General features: G+C 45.2%; 1 protein-coding gene across 1 annotated transcript; it reads right to left on the bottom strand.

The window, feature by feature from the left end:
• Positions 1-29: 29 nt before the first annotated feature.
• PAX9 (paired box 9) lies at positions 30-20563 on the bottom strand. Its single transcript, XM_011926065.1, has 5 exons — positions 20229-20563; positions 16045-16441; positions 14621-15247; positions 11577-11716; positions 30-1646 (listed from the first exon to the last, which is right to left on the bottom strand). The coding sequence occupies exons 2-5, from the start codon at positions 16046-16048 to the stop codon at positions 1392-1394; spliced, it is 1026 nt and encodes a 341-aa protein (XP_011781455.1). The 5' UTR covers positions 16049-16441; positions 20229-20563; the 3' UTR covers positions 30-1391.
• Between the last annotated feature and the right edge of the window lie 4296 nt (positions 20564-24859).

Genomic DNA, 24859 nt, shown 5'->3' with positions numbered 1-24859 from the left:
AAAGTGAAAAATAAATTGGTCTAGAAAGGTTTATGAGTTAAACTGTGTTCTGTAATTTCAGAAATGAATAAAGGGAATTTGTTAAAATTAAATAACATTGTATTTCTAGTACCACCACCAGTTTACCTACATGTGATACATGCTTCTGTACAACAATGTAAACTTCACAGCAAGCCATTGTTACATTCATTAGAGCATAATTTTCCATTTTCTTTAAATTACAACATAATTTTGGGCTGAGATTGCTGAACACACAGGTAAGCCAACAATAACAGTACAAATTAGTTTCACAGTGGTTTTCTTAACACAAAGTTCATTTTAAGCATCTTTGCAAAACATTTCACATTAAACTTAAGTTTCTAAGTGACTTCCTTTAGAGCCTTCTTGTTCAGATATCTTCCACCCTCTTGTCTTTATATGCTTGGCGTGTGTGTTGTTTAATTAGGTACAAAATGGGAGACTGGCTTGTTTTATCTGTTTTTCATGTCCTCTGCTGTAGAAAGAAAGTGTCCTTCATGAGATGTTGAAGCCTTCACTGCATACACAAAATTTGGGGGCAAGTCCAGGTCCAGGAGCCCGAGCAGCCCACCACCAAACAGAGACAAAGACGTTGCCAGAAAGCCACCTTTGCAAAAAAGAAAGAAAAAAATAGAGAAGGGGGTGGGGCTGGGGGGAGGAGAATGTCTTATGGAATGAAGACACAAATGCACCATCCAGAGTCCATATTTACAAACTAATAGAAAATATAAACATTATTGTATTTGGAACCAAGTCAAAACACCAGGGAGAGCTAGATTCAGATATTGCTTGGGTTCTACATATATTTTTCAACAAAATAGGTCATGTCTTAAAGATAAACAAATGATCACTCAAACAAGTCAATTATTGATTTGTTTCCTAATGATGAATTAAAGCTTACTTGGTTACCGTATTTGATTAGAGGGTGTAGCATAATTTTTTTTTATAAGTACTTTCCTTTATTGATTTTGCAAAATCTCAACAATTGCACATTTCAAAAGTTTAGGTTGATTTAGAATAAATATACACATGTGGTTTTACCAAAGACTAGTTTGTAAAGTTCCTTAAACCCTTTGAGGGGTGTAGGTTTCTTTGCTATATTAAGACAGTATGTGGGCAACACAAATGTCTCATTCAATGCTTATTGTTGCTCTTGTTTTTAAATCCTAAAGTCATGTCAGTTTTTCTGCAAGAGAAAAGTTATGGCAAGAAATATGTAAGTGTCATCAGCACAAAGGATGTGAGTCCGTACAGCCAGCTTTCAAGGCAGGAGAGTTGGAGGGCAGGAGGGGTGGAATGTGAGACCTGCGAATTGGGGGAGGAGGTGCTGATACGGGAGACCCGGGTGAAGCTGCTGGAGACGGAATTTCCCATCAGAGTGCGGAAGCCGTGACAGAATGACTACCTTCTCTGGCTGCCTGCATTCCCTTGAACGCCAGCGATGCGGGAATGTCACAGTTGTGGGGAGACAATGGGGTGCTGCCAGCATGTTGCCACCCATGTCCAGCAACATAACCAGAAGGAGCAGCGCTGTAGGTCATGTAAGGCGACACTTGAGCCGGGGTAGGGTAAGGAGCCATGCCGGATGCTGACACAAAACTGCCCACAGCTGGGAGACCATTTGGTGCCTGAGAGGAGTAGAAAAGAAGTGAAAAATAATCACATTATAGGAGTGAACATTTCACAGGTTCTTAGAAAGAAGCAGAACTTAAGTCTGAGTAAGTCAACAATGCTCTAACTCTACTCTCCAACAGTTTGAAAAAAGAATTTGAGCTTTATTATATTCTAAAGACGTTCACAGTCTTGCCACTTAAACAAACATAATGGCAAGATATTATTCTTTCCACAAACATTTAGAGAAAGCTGCAACCAGAAAATTCATAGTATTTGCTTGTGCTATTTGGAAGTACAGGAAAGAGGTGCAGGGTGAAGAAAGAAACAATGGCAATTAAATACTCTTAGAATCTGTTGGGCTGTCCTCATTGCCTTTGTCAACCTTCCTGGGACTTGGATTTTGTTTGGCTCTTTTGTTGAGGCACTTGTGACAGGCCTGGTTGGTATAGCTTTTATTTTCAGTAAAGAAGGGCACAGACTGCAGGTTGTCATGTTAGAAACTCACAACAAACACGACCTTCGTTAAAGAAAATGTATACCGTATTTTAAGAGATCATATTGAAAATTCCTGTTGGACAAAGGACATACAAAAATCAGGCACTTTGTCTTGTAAGGATTTTTAAATGAATATTGCAGGTACCTTTTCCAGGACTGTTTTATCAGAAAGGAAACTGTCTTTCCTCATATAAAAGAACTGCATATACCTGGTTTTGAAATTGGAAATTTTGCTTGCAAAGTTTTTGGGCCCTGTGACGCGAGTTTTTGAAAGTCACGTGGATAAATCTCTTGAAGTGAATTTAGAAGTTAAAATCTTTGTTTGCAAACACAATGCAGCACTCCTGGCAGGCGAGCCTGCCTAGAAACCAGTGCTCTCTTGGCAGCCAATGAATTATTGTTGGTATCGTTACTATTAACAACACCAAAAACACCCTGATTTTTAATCCTGATTCTGGCATGAACACTGGGCATCCTTCTTCAAGTAGTCTAATTTTTTCCCCTCAACTTTTATACTATTTAGAAATAAAGAGTAGATCCTGTGTCCTGATAGTGACATGAATGAATTACCATTTCAACATATTTCCTAGTGAAAATATAATTTAAATACTATAATTTTATTAGGAAAATGGATTTAATCCTTAGAATTAAATTAATCAGGTGTATGTTAGCTAAATACGTCTTCTCGTTCAATTGCAACATATGAATTACTTTCTAATTCAATTTATTTGGGCTATTGTTTTCACTTCTACATCTATGAGAATGCAGTGGTGGGGTTTCAGAAACTGTTTTCTCAGTGCAGAGTAGATGAATATGTACATGGAATAGAATATATACATGGGTATGACTTAACATTACTCATGCATTTCTGACAAAATAAGAAAAATATTAGAGGGGTTAGCCTTGTGTCTACGTTCTGTAAGAACAAACACCTCATGTTGTGTTTTTCGATGTTGGTTCTTTGAAAATAGGGAATGAGAAAGGAAGCTAAAGTTTCTTAAGTGTGTCCCATGTCCCAGGCATCAAGAAATATCCAACATATTTTACTGAATAATGAGGATTGGCCGGGCGCGGTGGCTCAAGCCTGTAATCCCAGCACTTTGGGAGGCCGAGACGGGCGGATCACGAGGTCAGGAGATCGAGACCATCCTGGCTAACACGGTGAAACCCCGTCTCTACTAAAAATACAAAAACTAGCCGGGCGAGGTGGCGGGCGCCTGTAGTCCCAGCTACTCGGGAGGCTGAGGCAGGAGAATGGCGTAAACCCAGGAGGCGGAGCTTGCAGTGAGCTGAGATCTGGCCACTGCACTCCAGTCCGGGAGACAGAGCGAGACTCTGCCTAAAAAAAAAAAAAAAAAATGAGGATTAATGAATTATATAGTTCATTACAAATGATTGAGTTTATCATAATTACAAGATAGCGTGTCACAAACACAAGACAATGTTCAACTGAAATTAAAGTATATTTGAAGGGTCCCAGAGAATGATGATGCTGCATTTTTTTAATCAAGAAACTACTGCACATAACTGTTGAATACAAATGAAATCATCCTCTTTTTGTACAAGGATATAGATTAAGAGGTTTAGCCATGTACCCTCAACCAATTGGCAAGTCAGTGGCCATGTGTTAAAAGAATTTATCACCCCTGCCTAATGCAGGGTCCTCTGTAGCATATCATACTGTTTTTCCTGGACACTTAAAAGATAGATGCACTTTAATTTAAAACTAGAGCGTCTTTTGAGATAACATCTGGTAACAAATTCTTTTCTCTCCTAGAACATGATTCTCATTGTTAGATCCTCATCTCTTTCTTAGCTTCTAAAAAAAAAAATGGTTTCTTCCACTTTTTGAGAATTGCTGATTATATCTCAAAGGAGACACACTTTAAGGCTCTTGCAAGATGGGTATCAAGATAGAGAACTATCGAATTACAGGGGGAAAATAATTTAGTTTTGCATAGAGATTATAGTTTTTATCATTTTTATTTAGAATTGTCCCAATAATCTATGATAAATGAGTTTGGAAAGAAATAAATCCAATTCAGTTATGGAAAGGTGTTCGCATCTGTATGTGGTGTTAACTAATATTTTCATTTCCAGCATTAACTAATATTTTATACTACTGATGCCAATGTGAACTAAGAATAATGAAAAAAGAATGCTAACATTAAAAATGAATTCTAAAATAATAAAAGTCTTTGGCCAACATCATACAGGGACATAAGGTTAAACAATTTAATATTATACATGACAGAAGCAATGCTCTAGTTAGCAGAACATAACTGTTGGTGAGTTCTATTTTTCATCACAGCTAAATTTTTCCTACCCATTCTTTTTTCCTTGTATTTTATCTGTCATTCAAAATTACAGTTCTCTCTGAAATCCTTGCTTAGTCATCTTCCCTTTTCTTACACCTTTGCCCTTGGAACTGTTGCTCCTTGACGTGCCCCATTTACTTGGACTCTTGAGTTGTTTCGTTGCAATGTCTGCGGTTCCCTTACATGGACCCACTTCTTTTTGCCCAGAGATGTTCCCCCTGAAAGGTGGCCCTCAGAGACATGTTGCATTGAACTTTTATCTTAGATAATGCTCCTGGAATTTAGGGGGAGGCAGGACATTGGATTTAGGCCTGTATTACCTTTTAGTACCTTATTTATTCCGTGATTACATTCATTTATCAAGTGTTAAAAAATGAGCAAATTTTTCCATATTTGTCCAATTTCTCATACTTAATTCACAAACTTGCTTTATGTCATTATTCTTATTATTAAATATTTCAAAGTTCTCTTAAATCTACAATACTTATTTAGTATCATTTTAGTAATGCAATCCCCTTTGTACTGCAGAAAGACAAGGTAGGAAGAGAAGCTCGGAGAGGGTTGATTTCATCTCATAGAAAAAGGTGGCCCAGTACGGTGGCTCACGCCTGTAATCCCAGCACTTTTGGAGTCTGAGGCGGGTGGATTGCCTGAGGTCAGGAGTTCAAGACCAGCCTAGCCAACATAGTGAAACCCCGTCTTTACTAAAAACACAAAAATTAGCCGGGCATAATGGCAGGTGCCTGTAATCCCAGCAACTTGGGAATCTGAGGCAGGAGAATCGCTTGAACCTGGGAGTCGGAAGTTGCAGTGAGACGAGATCGCGTCATTGCACTCCAGCCTGGGCAACAAGAGTGAGACTTCATCTCCAAAAGAATAAAAATAAATAAAAAATTAAAAAAAAAAAAAGGCAAGGAGAGGCTAAAGTGTTTGCTTTAAAAAAAAAAAATAGACATCTTTAAACTTAAACAGTATAAAAATAGCCCTGAGTTTTCCCTCAGGTTAAATTATGACCTAGCTTGGGGGTCTGAAGAGTTTTGTCTTAATTTTACTTTTTACTTTCGAAGTTCAGATTTGTAAATTTAGAAAAAAAAGAGCACGTAAATGTGCTTTAAATTTTACCTGCCTCCTGCCACCTTCATTATTTATTCATTTTAGTGACTCAATAAACACATCAATTTTCTCACTATTAATTTTGACACATAAAATTAGTAAAAGATATAAATCTCTACTGGGTCAAGTAATTGTTATTTATGAAGCAATCACTGAAAGAGTAAAATTTTCCACCGCAAAGGAAAACAACTACAGGTAGCATTGATGTTTGTTTATTCTTTCCAGTAAAAGAGTACATGACTTAAACGTCCCAAATCTGTTTAATGTTTTCAGTGAAGGGCATGTAATTAATCTGAAAAGCTAGTTAGGCCGAGTAGAGACTACCAAATGTACACTATAAATATAGTGGGAGCAAACATGCTAAATTACTCTATTTAATTGGATTGTAAATATGATTTATAAATCAACCAACATATGGAATCCCCAGGGAAGAGTAAACAAATTTTCCAAATGAAACCCCAGCAATGGGCATGTAATGGAAATCTCATTTTTGAAAATGACTTTACCTAAAGATTCCATAAATAAGACTTCAATCCATCAACTCCTTTCTCATGTGGATCTTCCATGAAAGGCATGAGAATTCTTTCCCCTGAAAGAACTGTGCAAGGGTACTCTCTATAGCAAACTATCTTCCACCTAAATTTGAGGAGATTTACTAATACAAAGCAAAATAGACTAAGTTGCATACCCTAGAAAAAGTAAGTTACTTGCTTTGTTTTAATACTTTTAGGAAAAGACCAACTTCATCACACTGACATTAAAGGAAGGAGTCTAGAAAAAAATATGTAAGATGCAGTGTAGTTCTAGTTAAGATTATCACAAGAAGAATGAAAGTACATGTTTTAATTTCATTTGTTCTGTATGTTCAAAATACAGATTTACCAGTTTTTTAAAAGTAACTTTAGTGAATATGTCGAAGAACTGTATTGACAGAGGGCTAGATTGTAAACTGTTTGAGGACAGGGACTTGCCTTAATCATCTTGTATTTCCACAAAATAGTATACATCATAAGCATTCCACAACCATATGTACACTTAAGTTAGTATAGGTTTGTGGAAAGCAAAAGATGTGACAGTCTTGCTTAAAAAACAAAGCAAAAAGGTAGGCACCGTTTATCACAGAACAAGCATTACACTTTAAGCAAGCAAAATGAATAAAGCTGTTGAAAAAAAAAAGTAAACAGAAGTTCTAACCTAGCCATTTATTATTTGATTTATGGTTATTCCATTTACCCTCCCTCCTCCAAGAAAATGAAAATACATTAGTATCAAAACACTTGTGACCACCATAAAACTGCTATGGCAAATGTCTGGCAATTAGAGGTTATAGACCATTATTCAAATTCTGGGAACTGTCTATTCAACATTTTTTATCGTGAAGATAAATGGAAATAACAGTGCCAGGTCCTCTACCCATAATCTGCTTTCACTTATCAGTTCAACCTGGTCCTCCTCTTATGATAAAATGAATTTACCTTGGCTTTATAATAAAGTAGACTTAGCCACAAATAGAGATATGCTTCACCTAGAATTTCAACCTCAATATCATAAGCAAGAAAAAGTTTTGGATCTGAAAATAAACAAGATTTTCTCTTTTTTGGTGAACTCATTTTTCTGACTGTCATTCTTTCCTTTTTAATTCATTATGCAATGACCTAGTAAAACATACCTGACAAAATGAAATGATGGTTATAAATATGGTTTCAACATTCATCCAACAAGATCTTAATTATGCTTACTTATCATATTGTAGATCTAAATGTTTTTAAGAAATGGAAAGCTGCTATTTAAAAGCTTTTCTAAATTTTATCATTTTCCAAAATATTATTAAAATTGACATAGCCTTGAAAAATTTTCAATTACCTTTCCCTGCTATTTTATACAACACATTTCACTGATATATAATCATTAATTTTATTTTGAAATACTACTGGTTAAAATACAACCAGGTCAAATAATGTTTTTCATAACAGATAACATTATGAATTTCAAAGACATTCTGCTGGCATTTGCCTAAGATTTCATTGTTTATAAATTATAAATTATTTATAAAAATTAACTTTAATATGAAGAAAAATTTAGTGCAATATCATTTATATCTTTCTGAGAACAGTACATCTGCTAGGACAGCCAGTTTTTAAAATAATACACTAGAAAATCACATTTAAGTTTCTAGAAGACTATCTTCATTTCAAATGCATGTACAAGTAAATGCTTCATAAGAATTTCAGATTATATCTGTGAATTCAACTATTTTCACAACTTAATTCTGAACTTTTAAAAAGTTCAAGTATTTATAGACTATTCTCTATTTCTGACATCCCAGTTTGTAGCTAGTGTTATATTAAACTTACCAAGTTAACATCTGCAACCCCAAAATGAAGATACCCAAAGCTTATAAATCTGTCTCTCCAATTACTTTAGGGTATCAGATATTCAATGTATTTTTCCTGAGAAAGTATGCCCATTTGTAGAAAAATTTTCAAGAACTATACAATTATTTATATATAGCTTGAATAAAATTGAAGCATTAATTCACTAACGACTTCCTAAAAGGGCAAATGTATTCCAACCCCTATGATTCTCTATATGAGGTTTTTTGACCATTCCAATTGTATTCTATTGGAGTTTTATGCTTTCAACAGAAAAGAACCAGCCCAGAACCAGAGAACATTGTTGCCATTCAGAAGTAAATGGGATTAAGTACTTCTAGTTTTTAAACCCATATTAACTGTAGGTTTAAAAAAGCCAAAATAATTATTCTATCCTCAGAGACAATAACGACTTCTGAATGGCACTGCAAAATATTAATTACAATGTAATATTAATATGTAAGACAAGTTGGAATATTCTAAACTGAATTTTCAAAGACAAAAGATATGTATATGCATAGCTGATATGTGCATACAGTTTTAATTAGTAGGAATCAGGGCATCTGTCTCTACAGTTTAAGCTGAAAATAGAAACTCTAGGTTATGGTAATCAATAGTATCTATACTCAGTTGTGTAGTTTAGCCCCTTGGTAATTCTACAGGTGCCCTCAGGAAAAATATGCTTTAATGATTCTGAATTCTCAATTTCCTGCTTTATATAATAAAATTAAACTAGTATCACATAATATTGAACTACTTAATAACAATCACAAATGCTCTGAAAGTGGGCAAATTTTTAAAGATTTTTTTTGGCCAAAGACATTCAAGTTTTTGTCCATAATATAAACAGAGGGAAAAATATGTGTTACCTGAGTTTACATTTTCGTTGAAATATGCTGATTCCATTTTGAAAAATAACTTTTAAAAATAAATCTGCCCTTTGAACATTGGTAAGAGAAATGCACATATACGGGCAACACTTTACCTTTGTATGTTTATAAACAAGTATTACTGTGTAATTTAACTTTACACGAAATCAATGTCTAAAGTTCAAAACTGCTCAAAAAAATGACATGGCTGAAGTTTATGTGCCTACTTAGCACATCTTCAGCATTAAGCACTATTTTGATAATTATCATAGAGTAGCCACTGATTTATATTATTCTTAGAAACTTTTCAGGTTTTGTAATTTTACATCATTTGAATTATCTAACTATTAAATACATTGCAATGCAGAAGATTAGCATATTGCAATTGAGAACTTTGCAAAAGTAAGTTTGATAATTTTTATTCTGGAAAAAATAGTTTATTAAGTATTTAGAGCAATATTTATTTGGTTACTTATTTCTTTAAATTATATTATTTTATAAATGTGATAATTTAGTGGCTTAAAATTTAGTATATAAAAGGTAATCTATTTTTAATAATCAGAATATCAATTACTTGAAACTTCAAATTTTTTATTTTAAATAATTTGTCAGTTTAGTTTTGAAGAGTATTATGAATTAAGCATTTAATTTATAAGTTTCAATGCTAGATCTATAATTCAAGGAAGTGAAAATAAAAATAACTGGCCGGTGCGGTGGCTCAAGCCTATAATCCCAGCACTTTGGGAGGCCGAGGTGGGTGGATCACAAGGTCAGGAGATCAAGACCAGCCAGGCCCACATGGTGAAACCCCATCTTTACTAAAAATACAAAAATTAGGTGGGTGTGGCAGCGCGTGTCTGTAATCCCACCTACTCGGGAGGCTGAGGCAGGAGAATCGCTTGAACCCGGAAGGCGGAGGTTGCAGTGAGCCGAGATCGCGCCACTGCACTCCAGCCTAGGGACAGAGCTAGACTCCGTCTCAAAATAAATAAATAAATAATAACTATAAAGGTTTTTTTGGATTATGACTGCTTGATATATAAACTGGGTTCATCAATGACATGTGGGAATTAGAAACTTTTTCAACTCTATACTTCACAACGTTATTCCAATAAATGATGACCTAATAAAAAGCACTAAGCGCCTATTAAATGCTTGCTTCTATGGTAGGCGCTTTATATACACTCTTTCTATTGTTTGTAACAAAATCCCTTGAAGTTTTGACTATGGTCTCTCAGAACAAAGTATACTCTGATAAATATTACTTGCTTTTACACGTCTCTCTTTAACTGCCACTTAGAACCACAGGTAATACTTAATAAATGCTTACTATGTACCATATGGTTGCATTATCTCATTGAATACTCAAAACACCTCTGGGTTGGGAGTATCATTTCCCTGTTTTAAAGATGAAGAAATAGAGACTCTAAAAAATTAAATATTTTCCTAAGGAGTCCTACAGCCAGAGATCGGAGCTCCTAACCATTGTACTATTCTGCCTTTTCTTTGCAAATTACGAATTAAGGGTGGGTGCTTTAGTAAAAGAAAATGACAAACTTCCTTATCATTTCTCATTGACATTCTTTACAGTAGAAACAGACTAAGGAAAAGGGCTCTCTTTCCTTGCTGCTATTTTCTGTGTTATTTGCTATTGGAGAGCCACCAATGTGTATTCTGATTCTATTTCAACAAAATAAGAGAGGGAAGAGGAAGTGGAAATGGGATTTGTTACAGAAAATAACAACCAGGATTTTTTTCCAAGTGAATAAGAGGAACAAGTTCCACTTAATTTTAAAAGCTGATTTTGACAGATAAGAAAACATTAAAAATTTTAAGTCTTCAAAATAATAAAACGAAAACTGAATAGCTTGAGGCTTTGGAATTGAGTTTGGGATTAAGAAATTTGCAAACCTACTGAGGTCTGCTGGGGAAACCTTACATTGCCTTAAGGTTCGGTTTTTGAGAGTTTTGAACTCTTGACTCCAGGACGGTGATGAATTTAGACTTAAATCTGGGGCTTTTGTTGTGGTGGTTCCTTAGCTTTTCTCGGGGAGGAAAAAAACACGAGTGTTTTAAATTTTCCTTTGGAGACATGAGGGAGGGACAGAGGGAAAGAAAAATTAAACGGTCCACAGCCAGTCCGTATAATTTGAGGTTTTCTCACTAACTTCCTTGGGAGATTACAATGTGACCGTTAGTCGAGAAAATGGTAGCTTTGTTACGTTTATCTGAGTGTCCCTCCTCACAGGACTGGCCAAGCGGATTTGTCCGAGAGCCACGGGAGGGAAAGTCCGAGCGTGAGGACCCCGCAGCCGCTGCGCACCGCTGGGCCGAGACCAGGTGCGCGCGTTTCGCGGCCCTGAAGGTGCGGGTCTGAGGCCCCAGGGCTGCTCCGCCCTGCCCTTCGGAAGCGCCTTCTTTGGTTAACTCTACCCCCAATGAGAGCCGTTGAAAGAGCTTCGGGAGCCGCCTCCCCAAGCCCCCAGAGGCGGAGAGGCCTGGAGGCGCTACCCAGAGCCGCGCCCCGGGGAGCCACCGCCCCAGACCCCCCGCGCCCTGGCGAGCTCTCCCGACCCCTGGCGGGAGTCAAGGCCCCAGCTCCGCCTTCCAAGGCCCGGGCCTCTGCTTCGCCCCAGTCCACGAAGGTTCTGGCTGGTAGCAGCAAAGGGGCGCCAGCCTGGGCTTCTTTCGCGGGAAGCTCAGAAAGGGACCAGAGTCTTCATCGCCTAAATCCCTGCCGCCAAGCGACCCACCTGACCGGACCCTCGCCTCCTCACCTGACCGTACTTGGCTTCCTGCTCCAGGACTCCCTTTTCCAACCCGTTCACTGCGTGCGGGGCGGTGGCAGGGAAGTTGTTGCGGCCCAGGCTGCTCCACTCCTCCACCTTGGGGCTGTGGTAGGGGGAGCTGTCGCTCACTGCTGGAGAGGAGAGAAGGTGTCAGGCCAGAGGCCCAGCCCGCGCGCCCCACTCTTGAGACGGGACCCAAACCCGCGACGGAGAGCTGGAGGGCTAAGACCTTGGGTCGGCCCCCTGCCCTTGGCCTCCCGAGGGCGCTGGGCCCAGCCGCGACCTCCTGTGCTTCCAGTCCAGGCCTGGTGAAGTTTTACTCGCCTGAGAGTAGGCCTTTCCAAGTTCTCTGACCCACGCCTGAGGGAAAGTATTTCTTTTTCAACCAGTATTTTATTTCCCTCCGCCCCTCCGCTCTCCCAGGGCAAAGGAGTGGAAGAAACCTGAATAGGGGAAGGAACCCTTAAGGCTGCACGCGCCGTTTTCCACCTCCTCATTCTTAACCCAAGGCCGACTGGGGGTTGACAACGATTTGGGAGTGGGGCTGACTGAAAAGAAAAAGAGGAGCGTCTGACCTAAGGGTGCCTGCACTGGTGCTCACTGCGCTGTGGGGATCTGGTACTTATGTCAACAGAGAACAAAAAGACCTGCAAAGTCCTTTGCAAACAAATAACTAAATTATTCCCACGATACAGTGCAAAATATACGTGCACAGATTTCTGCTTTGTGCGTGCATAGGGCTCCCCTTGATACTCTACCTCTACACATTACATATGTGATATGTGCATATGACTTAAAAAATAAATCTTGCAATTGCCACTATACTTGCCATGGGTGTTAGTGGCAGGGTTTTCCTGAAAAAAGTTTCAAATATATATATGCAAGAAAGAGAAAATGAAATAGGTTAAAGAAAATGAAAGTAAAATTAAGTGTTAAGGTGTAATGCCATCAGTTATTCTTTCTGTTCTTGGTGGAGATGCAAAGAAAATTGTATGGTGTAAAGTAATTACTATAATACCTAGGGTTGTGCATATTGAATTCTTGGCATTTTTCGGTGTCCAGGTGTAGTTTCAAAGAGATATGTGAAGGCTACAAACAGTGTATGTCTGTCTTTGGGTCCTATGGGTGGAGGAGCGAAGTTTGGCAAAGCCATTGTAACTTGACTTTAAACACTTCCATCTAACACAGTGCTTTAAGAGAGTGATCATTTTTGCAGAAATGACAAATTCTGGGTTGTTTAAAGCTGGCATCCAAAATCACAACAATATCTAAAAGGAAAAGTTGCTCCTTTCCATTGTCCAATGCTTTCCCAACTGACATTTGCTCTGATGGTAATATCCCTAGGCAAGAAAAGTTTTATTTTCAACTCTGTCAGTCTTTTTTTTTTTTTCCACTATGTCTCCTCCTCTACCACCCCCAAGAATTAGATTGAGTCCCATTTGCACCAGGAAACTGTGTTTTGGTCCAGAACTGCCTGTCTGTCTTTGCCTTCACAGACAAAAGGCAGTCGGTGGGCACAAGCCTGAAGTTATCTTAAGAAATTGAGATCCCCCTGTGAGCCCCCATTTCTGCTGATCTCACACTTTCCCATGAACAGGGGCTTCCTTTAAATGTCAGTGAGGTCAGTTTATCCTATAAATCAAGGGCAAACTCTCCAACTACGGCTCCAAGTAGCTCCAAATAAGACAAAACTGGGGTCTTGTAAACTTGCAGTCAGAAAACAAGAAGATGAGAAATCAGAGCCCTGCTTTAGTTACTTAAAAAGATAATTGTGCCAATGTGGTGGCAACCAAGAAAGGCAGGAAGTAATTAAATAAACTATTTCCCCCTTTCCTATTTAATTTTTCCTCCACACTTTTAAAACTTTAGGCTGAGAAATTAAGAAAGTGGACTATCTACACATTATTTAAATTCTGCATCTAGGTCATTTAGACTTTCTTTTCTCCCTACCAAGAAAAAAGTTAACGCCTTAAAAAAAAAAAAAAAACTCAGTAAAAGAAAACAAACTCAGTTCTCCTGCGGAAGCCGGACTGGGCAGGAGGGCTCGGGGAATCCTTCTGACAACGCAGAAAGGACACTTAGGAATAGGCAAGGTCAGGAGTGAGAAAGGAAAGGAACAGTGGGGTGGTACTGCTGAAAGCATGCAGGAACTAGATAGATATCCACTTGCATTCTCGGGGACCCGGGGACCCCAAAGGAAAGTGGCAGGCTCAGGGAAAACTGGAAAGAACAGTAAAAGGACAGCATGGAATTGCCTGCATTTTATCTCCATCACTGCAGTTGCTGAGGCCACTTCCCTTCCTAAGATATATACAGTGAAGTCTGTTAAGTTAGAAAGTGAATGATGAGAGAAAGAGAGAGAGAGAGAGAGACAGAGAGAATGTGAATATTACTTCGTCTGGGAATGAGTTACATGCAAGTTACTAGTAGTAACTTCGGGACCTCCATTTCCGAGGAAAATGAAGTGAAGCATAAGAACGAAACCAATTAGGTGACATTTGAACTTCCTGCCTGAGCAAATTTGGCCTGATTACCAGAATCCAGAATCGGAGAAGAATACTTCAATTTCCACCGCGTGCTGGACTGCTCCCGGCCGTAGTGATCCCCAAGCAAGCTGCTCTGCCCGCAGCGGCGTCTGCAGCCGGCAGCCCCAAGCAGGCTCGGGCCTCCTGGGCTGCGCCCCAAGTCCAGCCCCAGCCGTGCTCTCCAAGTGAGCAAGCCCGGCTGAGGCTGCCTCGGCGCAAGAGGCGGGGGAGGGTGGAAAATGCGAACCATGTGTTGGGGATGGGGGGAATGTTATGGGTCTGATAGTTTGAGTTGAGGCAGGAGACTGTGTGTGGCAAGGAAACCAGGGGCATGAGTTTCAAGTTAATGAGATCAGGACACCCCCTAGGAAGACTCCTTACATTTCCAAAGGAAAAAGCGTTAGGTGGTGGGAAAGACAGGGTCCCGGAGGCCGCAGATACTGGGACCTCCGCTGAAGTGCGGAAGCAGACGCTGCACATTCACATGCCCAGCCTCTGAGCCCCTACCTTGGTCAGTGATGGAGCGGATGCCCAGGATGTCTGTGACGGAGTGCGAGGAAGGCCAGGTGCGCGGCAGGGCCACCGAACCGGGGATGGCAGGCACCCCGGGTGGCGTGGGCACCTTGGCGGCAGCCGCCGTGATAGGGCTGGGGTACGAGTAGATGTGGTTGTAGGGCAGCGCTGGCTGCGGCGTCGGCTGGTGCTGCTTGTATGAGTCGTAATGACCCTGCTGGGCCAAGTTGCCGATCTTGTTGCGCAGAATACGGCTGATGGAGCTCACGGAGGGCACGTTGTACTTGTCGCACACGCCGTCCGCCAGCAGGCGGTCCCGGATCTCCCAGGCGAAGATGCCGGGGTCCCTCTGCTTGTAGGTCCGGATGTGTTTCACCACGGTGGGGGTAGTGACCCGGGGTTTGCTGCCCCCGATGGCTCCTGGCAAGATCGAGCCCGTCTCGTTGTATCGCGCCAGGATCTTGCTGACGCAGCCGTGCGAGACCCGTAACTGCCGGCTGATGTCACACGGTCGGATGCCCAGTTGGGCCAGTTCCACGATGCGAAGCCGGATGGCGTTGGGCAGCGGCCTCCCGTTCACGAACACTCCTCCCAGCTGGTTTACCTCCCCGAAGGCTGGCTCTGCAAAACGAACACACAGCGCGCAGGGACGCGCACCCGCTGCTTGGGACAACCGCCTGCCACTGGGCCTCCTTGCGCGTCAGGGGACTGGGCGAACGCACCCGTCCCGTACTAACGACTGGGACTGTCCCCAAACCATACGGTCCCGGAACATAGCCGAACGGCCCCAAACCGTCACGGTCCAATCGGACCCCCTCTCTCATTCCTGCCGTGCGGGAGGCCCCTACAACCAAGTAAAGTGGTGAGACGCAGGGCCTCTCCGAGCGTTCAAAAGTCTCCCGAAGCAGGAGGGGAAATCGGTCTTGACGCCTGAACGCGCTCCTTCTCGCCTGCTCCTTACTAAAGTCCTTGAGCCGCTCCCTCTCTCCACCCATCCCATCCCCAGCGTTCCTTCTGGAAACCCTGGCAGTTAAACAAAGTCTAGGGGAAGCTAGAGGGTGTGTTGTTGTTGTTGTTGTTTGTTTTGTTTTGTTTTCCTGTTTTGTTTGCGTGTGTGCGCGTGTGTGAAACAAAACTTGGTTTGCTACTGGGGCTGTGGGGCGCTGATGCCACAGCTCCTTTCTCTTAAAATCGGAAAATGGCATCAACAGCCACCCAGTAGCCAGCGTTCACGTTGAACTGCTGTGTGCCGCTGACCCTTAGCGTGTTCCTACAACTTGTAGGAACACGAGCAAAGTCAATAGAGAATGTGAGCGCTTAGTGGTGCGCGCCTCGCGCTCCCTCCCTCCCTCCCTCCCTTGCCCGCTCGCTCCCTCCCTCCCTTCCCGGCTCTGACAGAGTCCCCCGCCGCCACTCACCCATTGCTCCGAGCAGTACACCAACCTGGCCCCAGTTCCGCACTCCCAGACAGAAACTTTCCGCACCGCCTCAGTGGCCCGGCCTGTTGCTACCCGGGCGGACCGCCGGCGCTTCCGATTCTTCCCAGGAGGAGGAGGCGAGAGTGCAAAAGGAAGAAGTAAAAGGAAGTCTGTGCCCCGATGAAAGAGACTTGAGTTCTGCATTTCAATCTAAGCAGCAACGTGGGCTGGGCTGAGCGGGGCCGGGCGGCTCCGTCTATCACTCACTGGGGACACGCCCTAAAAGGGGCGGGTCCGAGGGCAAGCTGCGTGGTGATTGGTGCGGGTCGGTGAGCGACAGCGCAGTCCAGGAAACTCCTTCCGCTGTCTCTTTCAGGCTGGCTCCCCACCTGGGTGACTAAATACAATGAAATGGGTGTTTGACATCTTCCCAGAAGAGGCACAAAAAGACAGCAAAATCAGGCTGGTAAAATGCTGAATAAACAAATGAAAGCGTTTGGTCTGAATATGAATGACCCGAAGGGAGAAGGGGCCAGAGGAGACCTCCTCCAGGGAACGATAGACGTCTCAGAACTGAAGTTATAACTATAGGTGGGAGGCGGCGCCACCGTGCACAGGGGTGAGGGTGTTGTCTTAGCAAAATCTGTCATGCGGGCCTCTGGGGACTGTCAGGAGATGATCTGTGTCACCTGCCGATTCTACCTCACTTCAGTCCATGCCAGGTGGCGAGAGCGCAGGTGTGAGAAGGTAGGCCGGCCAGAGAAACCAGGACGTTGCGGGGAGCCCAAGCAACAGGTGGGGGCCACTGTTAAGGTCAGGGAAGTTCCTCCTACCGCCAACTTCCTGCGGTGGCCCCCGAGTACAGGTGGACCGGCTAACCACTAGCCTCACAGGCTCGAAGCAGGGGCCACACCGTGTGCAGGGAACTGAACCACAGGCGGCTAACGCGAACGTATCGGCCCCAAGTCGACCGATTGCCAGTGCATGGGGCACTCACTATGGAGCCCAAGGCTCAGCCACATTCAGCCACTGTCCTGGGCCCCTGGCTTTCGGTGCCCGCGTTTGCGTGGGTTCTCCAAACCAGTGAGCCCCCTCGAAAAAGTTTTGTTTAAATGTAAAAGAGACTTAGTCCCAAGACAGTGGACACCGACGCTGCACATGGATGTAATTCCCTCGTCTTTCGTTAAGCTCCCAGAGGCCCTGTGGTTCTGCCTACTTCTGAATTTTCACTTTTGTTCACTCTAAGTCTAACCTAAAGTGTACCGTATGCCTTTTTGCAGCCAAAGTTATTAATATTTGCAGTTAGGGTTGTGGAGAATGTGAATCAAAATAATAAACAAGAAGTGAAATATTTTCCTGAATTTGGAAGTTTGTACTACTTAGGGTCATGAACTCTGCTACTGCTACTTGACAATCCAGAAGGCTCCTTATGCACACAGGATTCAGGCTGCTTCCCCAGCAGTCCCTAGGGATGTGTGTGGCTCCGGTCTACACCCAGGGAAGCTGACTGGTCCCAGATCTCAGGCCAGTAAGTTACAAGAACCCGGGAAAAAACTATAATCAGCCATGCTTCTGCAAAGGAACAGATCTCCAGATTCGCACTTCTATGGTTAGGATGCACTGTAAACTCAAAGTTATCTAACAGAATGGAGGATGTGAAAGATAAAGATGAACTAAAACACCATTGGTTAGAATCGGAATCTTCAGAAAAATCCCACAACTAGACATATTTGAACTTGTCCCTTTTTGTTGGTTGGTTTCAAATGTTTAAAATCTTCTTGAAGTTTGACTTGATAGCAATTTCACCCTGGTCTGACCCCCAATACCTGTTGGATGACACCGTGTGGCACCGCCTGGCATTTTTACACAAGAAAAGCCTTCGGAAATCTAAAGATTTTAGAAGCAGCAGCTCCTTCTTAAGGCTGGTAGATAAATTAGTTGAGGCTTTGCCGCATCGGAGGGGAGCTTACGACTTTGCCTTAGGCTTGCAGGAGGGACTGAACATGCCCGGCAACTTGATCAAGGCGGAATCCTCCTCCCACCTCACAGACACGCAGTGAGTGTCGACCTCTGCGCCAAATCTGCTCTACTTCCGTGCACCCAGGGAGAATTCGCAGTCTGCAGGGCTGCTAGGCTGGTACAAGGATGTTCGCATGCCAACAGGCAAGACCTAATGTCCCGCGGGGTTCTGGGGACTTTGCGAGAGCTTTAGCAGTTCTACAGCACCAGCCTAGACTGGTTCAGAAACTGAGATGGTTTAGAGCTCTGGTTTTATGGAGGTAACATACAGCTCCCTCTTGTTCCTACCAACTCCTTCAGCTGTCACACATCTCCCCAGTTCTCACATAGGTTCAATGCCATCTCTCTCTTTCCAGTTGCTGGACTTGGCTGTGACCATGTGGCCTTAGCTGCTGCGGATCCCCTGGGCGCGCCAGGGGTAGCAACTCACTGGGCAGGGGGCCTGTCCGCGGCGCCCGCGGCTCCCCTAAGGCCCCACTCATGCCGGCGGTTGCAGGTACTGGGTGCTCTTGGCATTCTCAAGAGCGCAGGAAGAGTCAATTTTAGGTGCTTTGGGCCACTAAGTATCCGCGGCAAGCCGAAGCCCCCGATCTGGGACCAAAAGAAGCCGAAGCTGCAGACAGTGTCAGCGGGATCCCAGCAGAAGAGGGTGAGGCTGAAGCCTTCCGGGGGCGCAGGCCGAGTGCTGGGGCGAGGTAGTCAGCGACCCGCTGAGACCGACCCAGAGACGACGGATCTGAGGGAGAGAAAGAGGGATGGGAGAAGGAAGAGAGAGAACACTAAGGTCTGGTCAGTCCCGATGAACGTAAGGCTGCAGGACTTAGAGAAAGAACAAGGGTCAGCTGGAGTCAGTGCCCTCTGGTTACTGCTCACTCTGGACCCAGAAGATCACAAGGAGATCGGAAGAATTTCGACTAAAAGGAGAAATTTAAGACCAAAACCAAAACACAACCAGTAAGGCCTGCAGCTGGGTCAGGCCGCGGAGAAACCAAAAATCCTTTTCCTAGTCGCGTCGAGGCCTCCTCCGAGGGGCAACCCGCTCTCTGGGTAAATATTTACTCAGTGGGAGACTGGAAGCCAGCCGGCCCCAGAGTGTGAAGGAGGGGGGCTGCACCGGGTGGGAGGAACCAGTACACTCGGCGCTGGCCGGATCCTAGTGTACACCCGTCCGAGGGGAGCATGGGCCGGGGACTCTGGGTGCAGCTCGGCCCAGGCGTGTGGCTGGGGAAGCTTTAGACCCCAGCACCACCGGATCCACCGGACTCCGCCCTGCCCTCGCGGACCCCAGTCAGATGCTGTGAAGTCTCCATAAACCTGTCAGCCGTCCCAGTGCCGCGGGCAGTCACCTGCGGCGCCCTCTTCCCGGCACTAGAGCGGCCGGCAGAGAGACGCGGAGAAGCAACAGGAATCTAGCTGGGCAGCCTGTACCCAGACCCAAGCACTGCAGGTTGTGGGGAACGCGGGGACCCCTCCCTGTATCCCCAACCTGGACCTACTCCAGGAAGCCTGCTCCTGCGGGTCTACAGGTCAGTGATGACTGTGGATGGGAGGACAGGGCGAGAGTGGTGGGTGCGTATGCGCGGGAGAGAGGTTGTTCTATTCCGAGTTGCAGTTATGACAGGCAGAGCTAGCAGAAAATATTAAGAGCAGATTCCTCCAACTTGCCCCCTGCTGGGGACAGGATCCCCCAAGGGAGGTCCAGGTGAAGGTGCCCGCCTCTTGTCCACTCGGAGGAGTTTCAGGGATTGCAAGACAAGAGTCCGAGTTCCAGGACCGGGATTTTCACAGTGCATTGACTGGGAGAAAATGCAGTAAAGGCAAGACCTTTCAGGGTGAGTTGGGGTATTGCGCGCGGTGCAGAGAGTAAAACAGGCCCAGTTTCTCCAGAACTCTGGCCCGCTGCTGTGTCCCCGTCTTGCAGGGTAAGCTGCCAACTGAGTTTCCCAGAAACTGCAGCGGCAAGTGACAGCCAGAAGCTCGCCCCGCGCCCAGGGAGAGGGAGGGTCTGCCCAGGACCGCTGGCCCTGCAGGATCTTCGCTGCGGGAGGGGGCGGCGGCTAAAAGGAGCAGTCTCGGGGATTGAGGAGGGAGACAGCCCTCAGGGGTCCTCTGCCCCAGGCAGATCCGGAGTGGGAGAGGAGGACAGGAGGCGCCCACACACTGACCTGCGGCCTGGACTTGGAGGGAATGTGGACGCGCCAGCCCAAGGAGAAGCCGCAAGCGCACCGAGAGGAGCAGAGCGCGACCGGAAGGTGCTTGGAGAATAGCCCCGCGGTCTCTCCAACCTTCTCATCAAGGAGCCTCACGGTTCAAGAGTCTCTCCGCGACTCCACGAGGTAGCTAGAATGGCAGCGGGTTGGGTCGGGCCCGAGCTCGGAAATGCGTCCCCGCGTTCTGAGGGTCCGACAGCGACGGGACCCGAGCCCTGCGGGCGGTGGGATCGGCCCCACCGGCTGAGAGAGCTCGTCTCCCGCTTTCTCCTTGCGAGGGCAGGGGAGGGGCCTGTTGCTGTCTGAAATCCGCTTTTAATTCTCCGCCTGCCTGTTTCCGATCACCCGGGGTTGGTTTTTCTGTTTGCTCACTCCTTCTATTACAATAAAAACAATCGACATTTCTTTTCAGTTTCCCCATATTAGCGTCACTCAGTAATTGTTCCCCACCCCCCTTACCCCACGCGTTGAAGGCGAGCGGGATTGCTGGTATTCTAGCATTTGGAAGTTTTCCGAGCATATAAGCAAATCTTTCCTAAAGACTTTAAAGTAAAAATAAATAACGGCCCGGGAAATTGCCGTGACCCTAACATTACTTTCTGAACGCAAATTACACCCATTTTTCAGTTTTCAACAGTGGAATTGCTTTCAGAAGGACAGTGTGGAGCTCCATGTGATATGATTACGTTTGTTTATTAAATCCGCAAATGAAAGAGAACATATTTTTATGCAGGGGGCAAAACTCTGGGCTGCGGGATTGCAAGAGCGAACAAGGATCGGATCCCAACAGAGGAAGAGGGGAGCGGCCTAGGGGCAGGAGGGTCCCTAAGGGGAGGCTGAGCTGATCTAGCCAGACGGAGGGGGATTTCGTCTTGCCAGGGTGGCAGCATTAGCAGTAGTTGCGCGGCTTGGTGAGGAGTACGCAGTCCATGGTCACTATACAGCCGTGAGCTGCAGCGCTCAGGAGAGGTGCAGCTGCGTGTGGGAAAAGCATTTGAGACCCTGCCCTCAGGTGTCCGCGTGAGGGCTTTGGGGCTGCCTCCTTCCAAAGACCCTATTGGCCTAAACGCTGTCTGGAAAAGATAAACGAGGACCAGGCCAAGCCTCTAAACCCTGGTTTCAGGACTCACATGAAACCTTTCGGGGGCTCCCACTGTGGTCTGAGTTATGTTGAATGCAGCTTTATTGCAAGGTCCAGGTTGCCTGCGGGCTGTGAGGCCCAGGCCGCTGTGAGGCCCAGCCCGCTGTTCTCTGATCAGAGCCAGGCCTCTGCCCTCTAGGCCCCAAGCTTTGGCTGGGCCCAAACGGCTGATGGAGAGACCAACCCACTCTAGACCCAACTTCTGGCTTCCAAGGAGTCTGAATCAACCCTCAGGCCGGAGTCATCTTGAGGGACACGAGTGTTCTCCCATTTTCAGTGACCCGGGGCTCACTCACTGCGCGTTTCCTCTAGGTGGCATGACGCCCTTGCGAGTCGCCCCCAGTCCTGTGCCGTCTGGCGAGTCCTCGCAACTGAGCAGTGTACTGGGCGATAGGGGGTTGGTGCGCTGCAAAGTCTAGGCGCTGTGTTTCCAGCCTGTCGCCTTCCTCAAGTTCACCCCGCCACCCACCAGCCAGGTGCCGACTCCGAAAGAGGAGACTGGTGTTGCACAGTCCTAGCTAATCCCTCGAAAACAGGAAGCGGAGGCTGGGAGCAGAGGGTTAGCGTCGGAGTCACAGAAAATTTCCCGCAGTCTTCGAGTACCCCAGCCGCCTCTCCCGGCCACCGCACCTTGTCACAGCGCCACCTATAGGAACCAGATTAGATCGCGCTCCCACTGCAGTTTTTGACAAGGTTGGGAACCGCCTTTGAAAATCCACAGAACTTCAAAGCCCGACATTTTTGGTACCCCCTTTCAGATCCCTCTGCACCCTCAACTCTCCATTGACTCCAAAGCTCCGCACCATTCTCCACCATGCTCCAAGGGAAACCCGATCATGTCTTTTCACGATTCACCGAAAACCCACCTTCCATGCCCTACCGGGCTGGATTCTCTTGCGGCGCCCAGGGGCTACTCAAGGACACTGGTAGTGAGCTGTCCTTGCTCCAGGGCGGGAAAGCTGGGGGCGACAAAGAAACTCTGCAGGGAAGGGTGTGGGGAGTGATGGACCCATTCTTCTCCAGTTCATCCTACAATTTGCTGAGGGCTCACGTCTAACACTACAACCATACCAAGGAGGTATTATTCTAGTTCCCGTTTTGCAAGACATTAAATAAGAGCACATAAGACACTTGGATTAAACGAAATCATATTGTTAATTAATAGGGGGAAATCTGAATTCCACCATATCCCCATTGTTGTTCTCTCCATTTCCCTAATCTGCAGGAGCACCTCACGCTGGAGCCCCCAAAGAAGCCCCCATACTGCAGGTGTCTACGCTGAAAGTGGACACTCTTCTACCCACCTCCACACTTTAGAAGACAGAATGTCGCCCAAGGCCGGACCCAGAACCCGCAGCAAAGAGGATCTGCAACCTTGTCCTCCTCACTACGGGCCAAGAGTCCACGCCGAGGAGGTCGCAGCTGACAGGGTGAGGACAGGAGACTGCCTGCACTTCTTCTCCTCCTGGCCCCGGCCATCCAGGGCGTCTAGGTGAGGTCCGCAGCCACTGGGGCGGTGCACAACATGTTCCAGGAGCCCCGCGGCCCAGCGGCGCACAGAGGTGCAAGGAGAGGACCGGGAAACACCCTGCTCTTGGCTGTAATTTGTTTCCCTAGTGCCAGGACATGCCCGTGACTCTCCGTGCGCTCTCAGAGCATCAACTCAAGCACCGAAAAAATCCACCTTTGCCTTCTCGGGGATTCTTTCTGGGGTATGCTTGTGTGTGTTTCTTTTTAAGACCACTATAGTGGGAACAAACCAGGAGGTGCCGAGTTGCAATAAAATTAGAACCCGTAATTAACACAGCGAGCTGGGCCCAAGTGACTCGGAAGTGCACGTGGTGGAGTCAGTTGGCCTTCCTCCGCGGAGTCCGGGCTACAGTTGCGTTTTCTTTCTTTGGAATGCATCTTGGAGTCAGGATCAACTCCTTTCATTCCCTGCAAAGAGCGAATAAATAAATCATTTCATTTATAAAAAACGATAATGATAAAGAGATTTCAGCGCACCCTGGGAGAGGTGGTAGCCAGAAGAGAAAGCACGGAAGGTTGTTAGGGGCAGGGGTCACTTTTACTGCCTTGGGAAAATGCATTTTAGCTGCGGCCTACGCGGAATTCGTTGCGTGGGGATTGGGGATGCACCTCCGAGTTGAGCCCGAGGGCCAGAACTGCGAAATCCCAAGCTAGTGTTTTCAGGTTTCGGACAAAAACTGCGATCCATACCAGGACCTCAGCGTTCGCATTTTGGCGGAGATCACGAAAGCTCTACAGGCCAGCAGGAACCTTGGGGCTAGGGAAGGGCACTCCTGCAACCTCTTGCGCAGGGGTCCTACGCCTCAGGTCTTCTTCCTGGCTGGGGTTGGCCCTCCCGGGAATTGGGCAATCTCTAATAGGCCCCTCTACCTGCCGGCTGTTCGCTCCAAGAGGCGGATTTGCGGGGTCCAGGGTGAACCCTTTCCTTTTCCCTTTGCCAGTTAGTGCACCTCCTGCCTGACTAAAAATTCTACCCTCACCAGGACCAACGAAAGAGCTGACCTCTCACCTCCTCCACAGCGGCTGTGGCTTTCTAGACAAGCTGCGTGTCTGAGCCAGTGGGAGAACAGAGTATAACCACCTCTCCATGGGCACGATTGGAAGGCAGTTCTGGGAAAATTATGAAAGGACCCAACAATGTTTTCAATGGACACACAGAGGCTAAGGGAGAGAAATGTAAAAATGAAATAAATATAATTTCAAAAGCGTTTAACTCTTTAATAAGCCAAGAGGGGTAAAACACAGTACCATCCTTGCAGAGTAAACCAATTTTGCCAGCAGGTACAAACTGTTGTGTTTTTTTCTAACGAGAGAGGGGGGAAATGCTGCTTGCATATGATTCACATTTTTCATCAATAAAATGTTTTAAAAGTAATATGAATTAGCCCAATTTTTTTTTAGTGGGGTGGGGGGAATCAAGCAAGTGTTGCTGATTTTGTTCAATAGATGCATTGTCTTTTGCAGAGATAAAAAATAATTTGTAAAGTGTTGTTTATGCAGTGAAGCTACCTACACATTTTTAAATCTTAAAGATGTTTAAGTTCATAATGTCATCGCATAATCCATTTTGGTAGTATGTTTATTAAAAATCATATTCTTGGCAGGATATTTAATAAAAATCAGACTAATTAGCAAGGAAGAGCATAGTCGACAAAAAGGACAAAGAAATCTCTTAAGTAGAAAATTTAGAAAAATAAAGAAGAGTGTTTAGACAATACTAATCCTTTATGTTTTATTCCAATTCCTACAGTTCTGTTTACTGTAGTTCTTATGTATTAAAGTGCTACAGTTTGGGTTCTGTTTCTATGCGATATTCAGACTGTAAATTTAATGGCTGCAGGGGGAGAGGAAGGATTGCGAAAACCAGAGATTAGCACCAGAAATGCTGGACCAGTGTCCTATGCATGATGCAGCC

Source organism: Colobus angolensis, unplaced genomic scaffold (genome assembly GCF_000951035.1).
Source record: "Colobus angolensis palliatus isolate OR3802 unplaced genomic scaffold, Cang.pa_1.0 Scaffold119, whole genome shotgun sequence".
Lineage (NCBI taxonomy): Eukaryota > Metazoa > Chordata > Mammalia > Primates > Cercopithecidae > Colobus > Colobus angolensis.
This window is presented reverse-complemented; position numbering and strand designations above follow the sequence as displayed.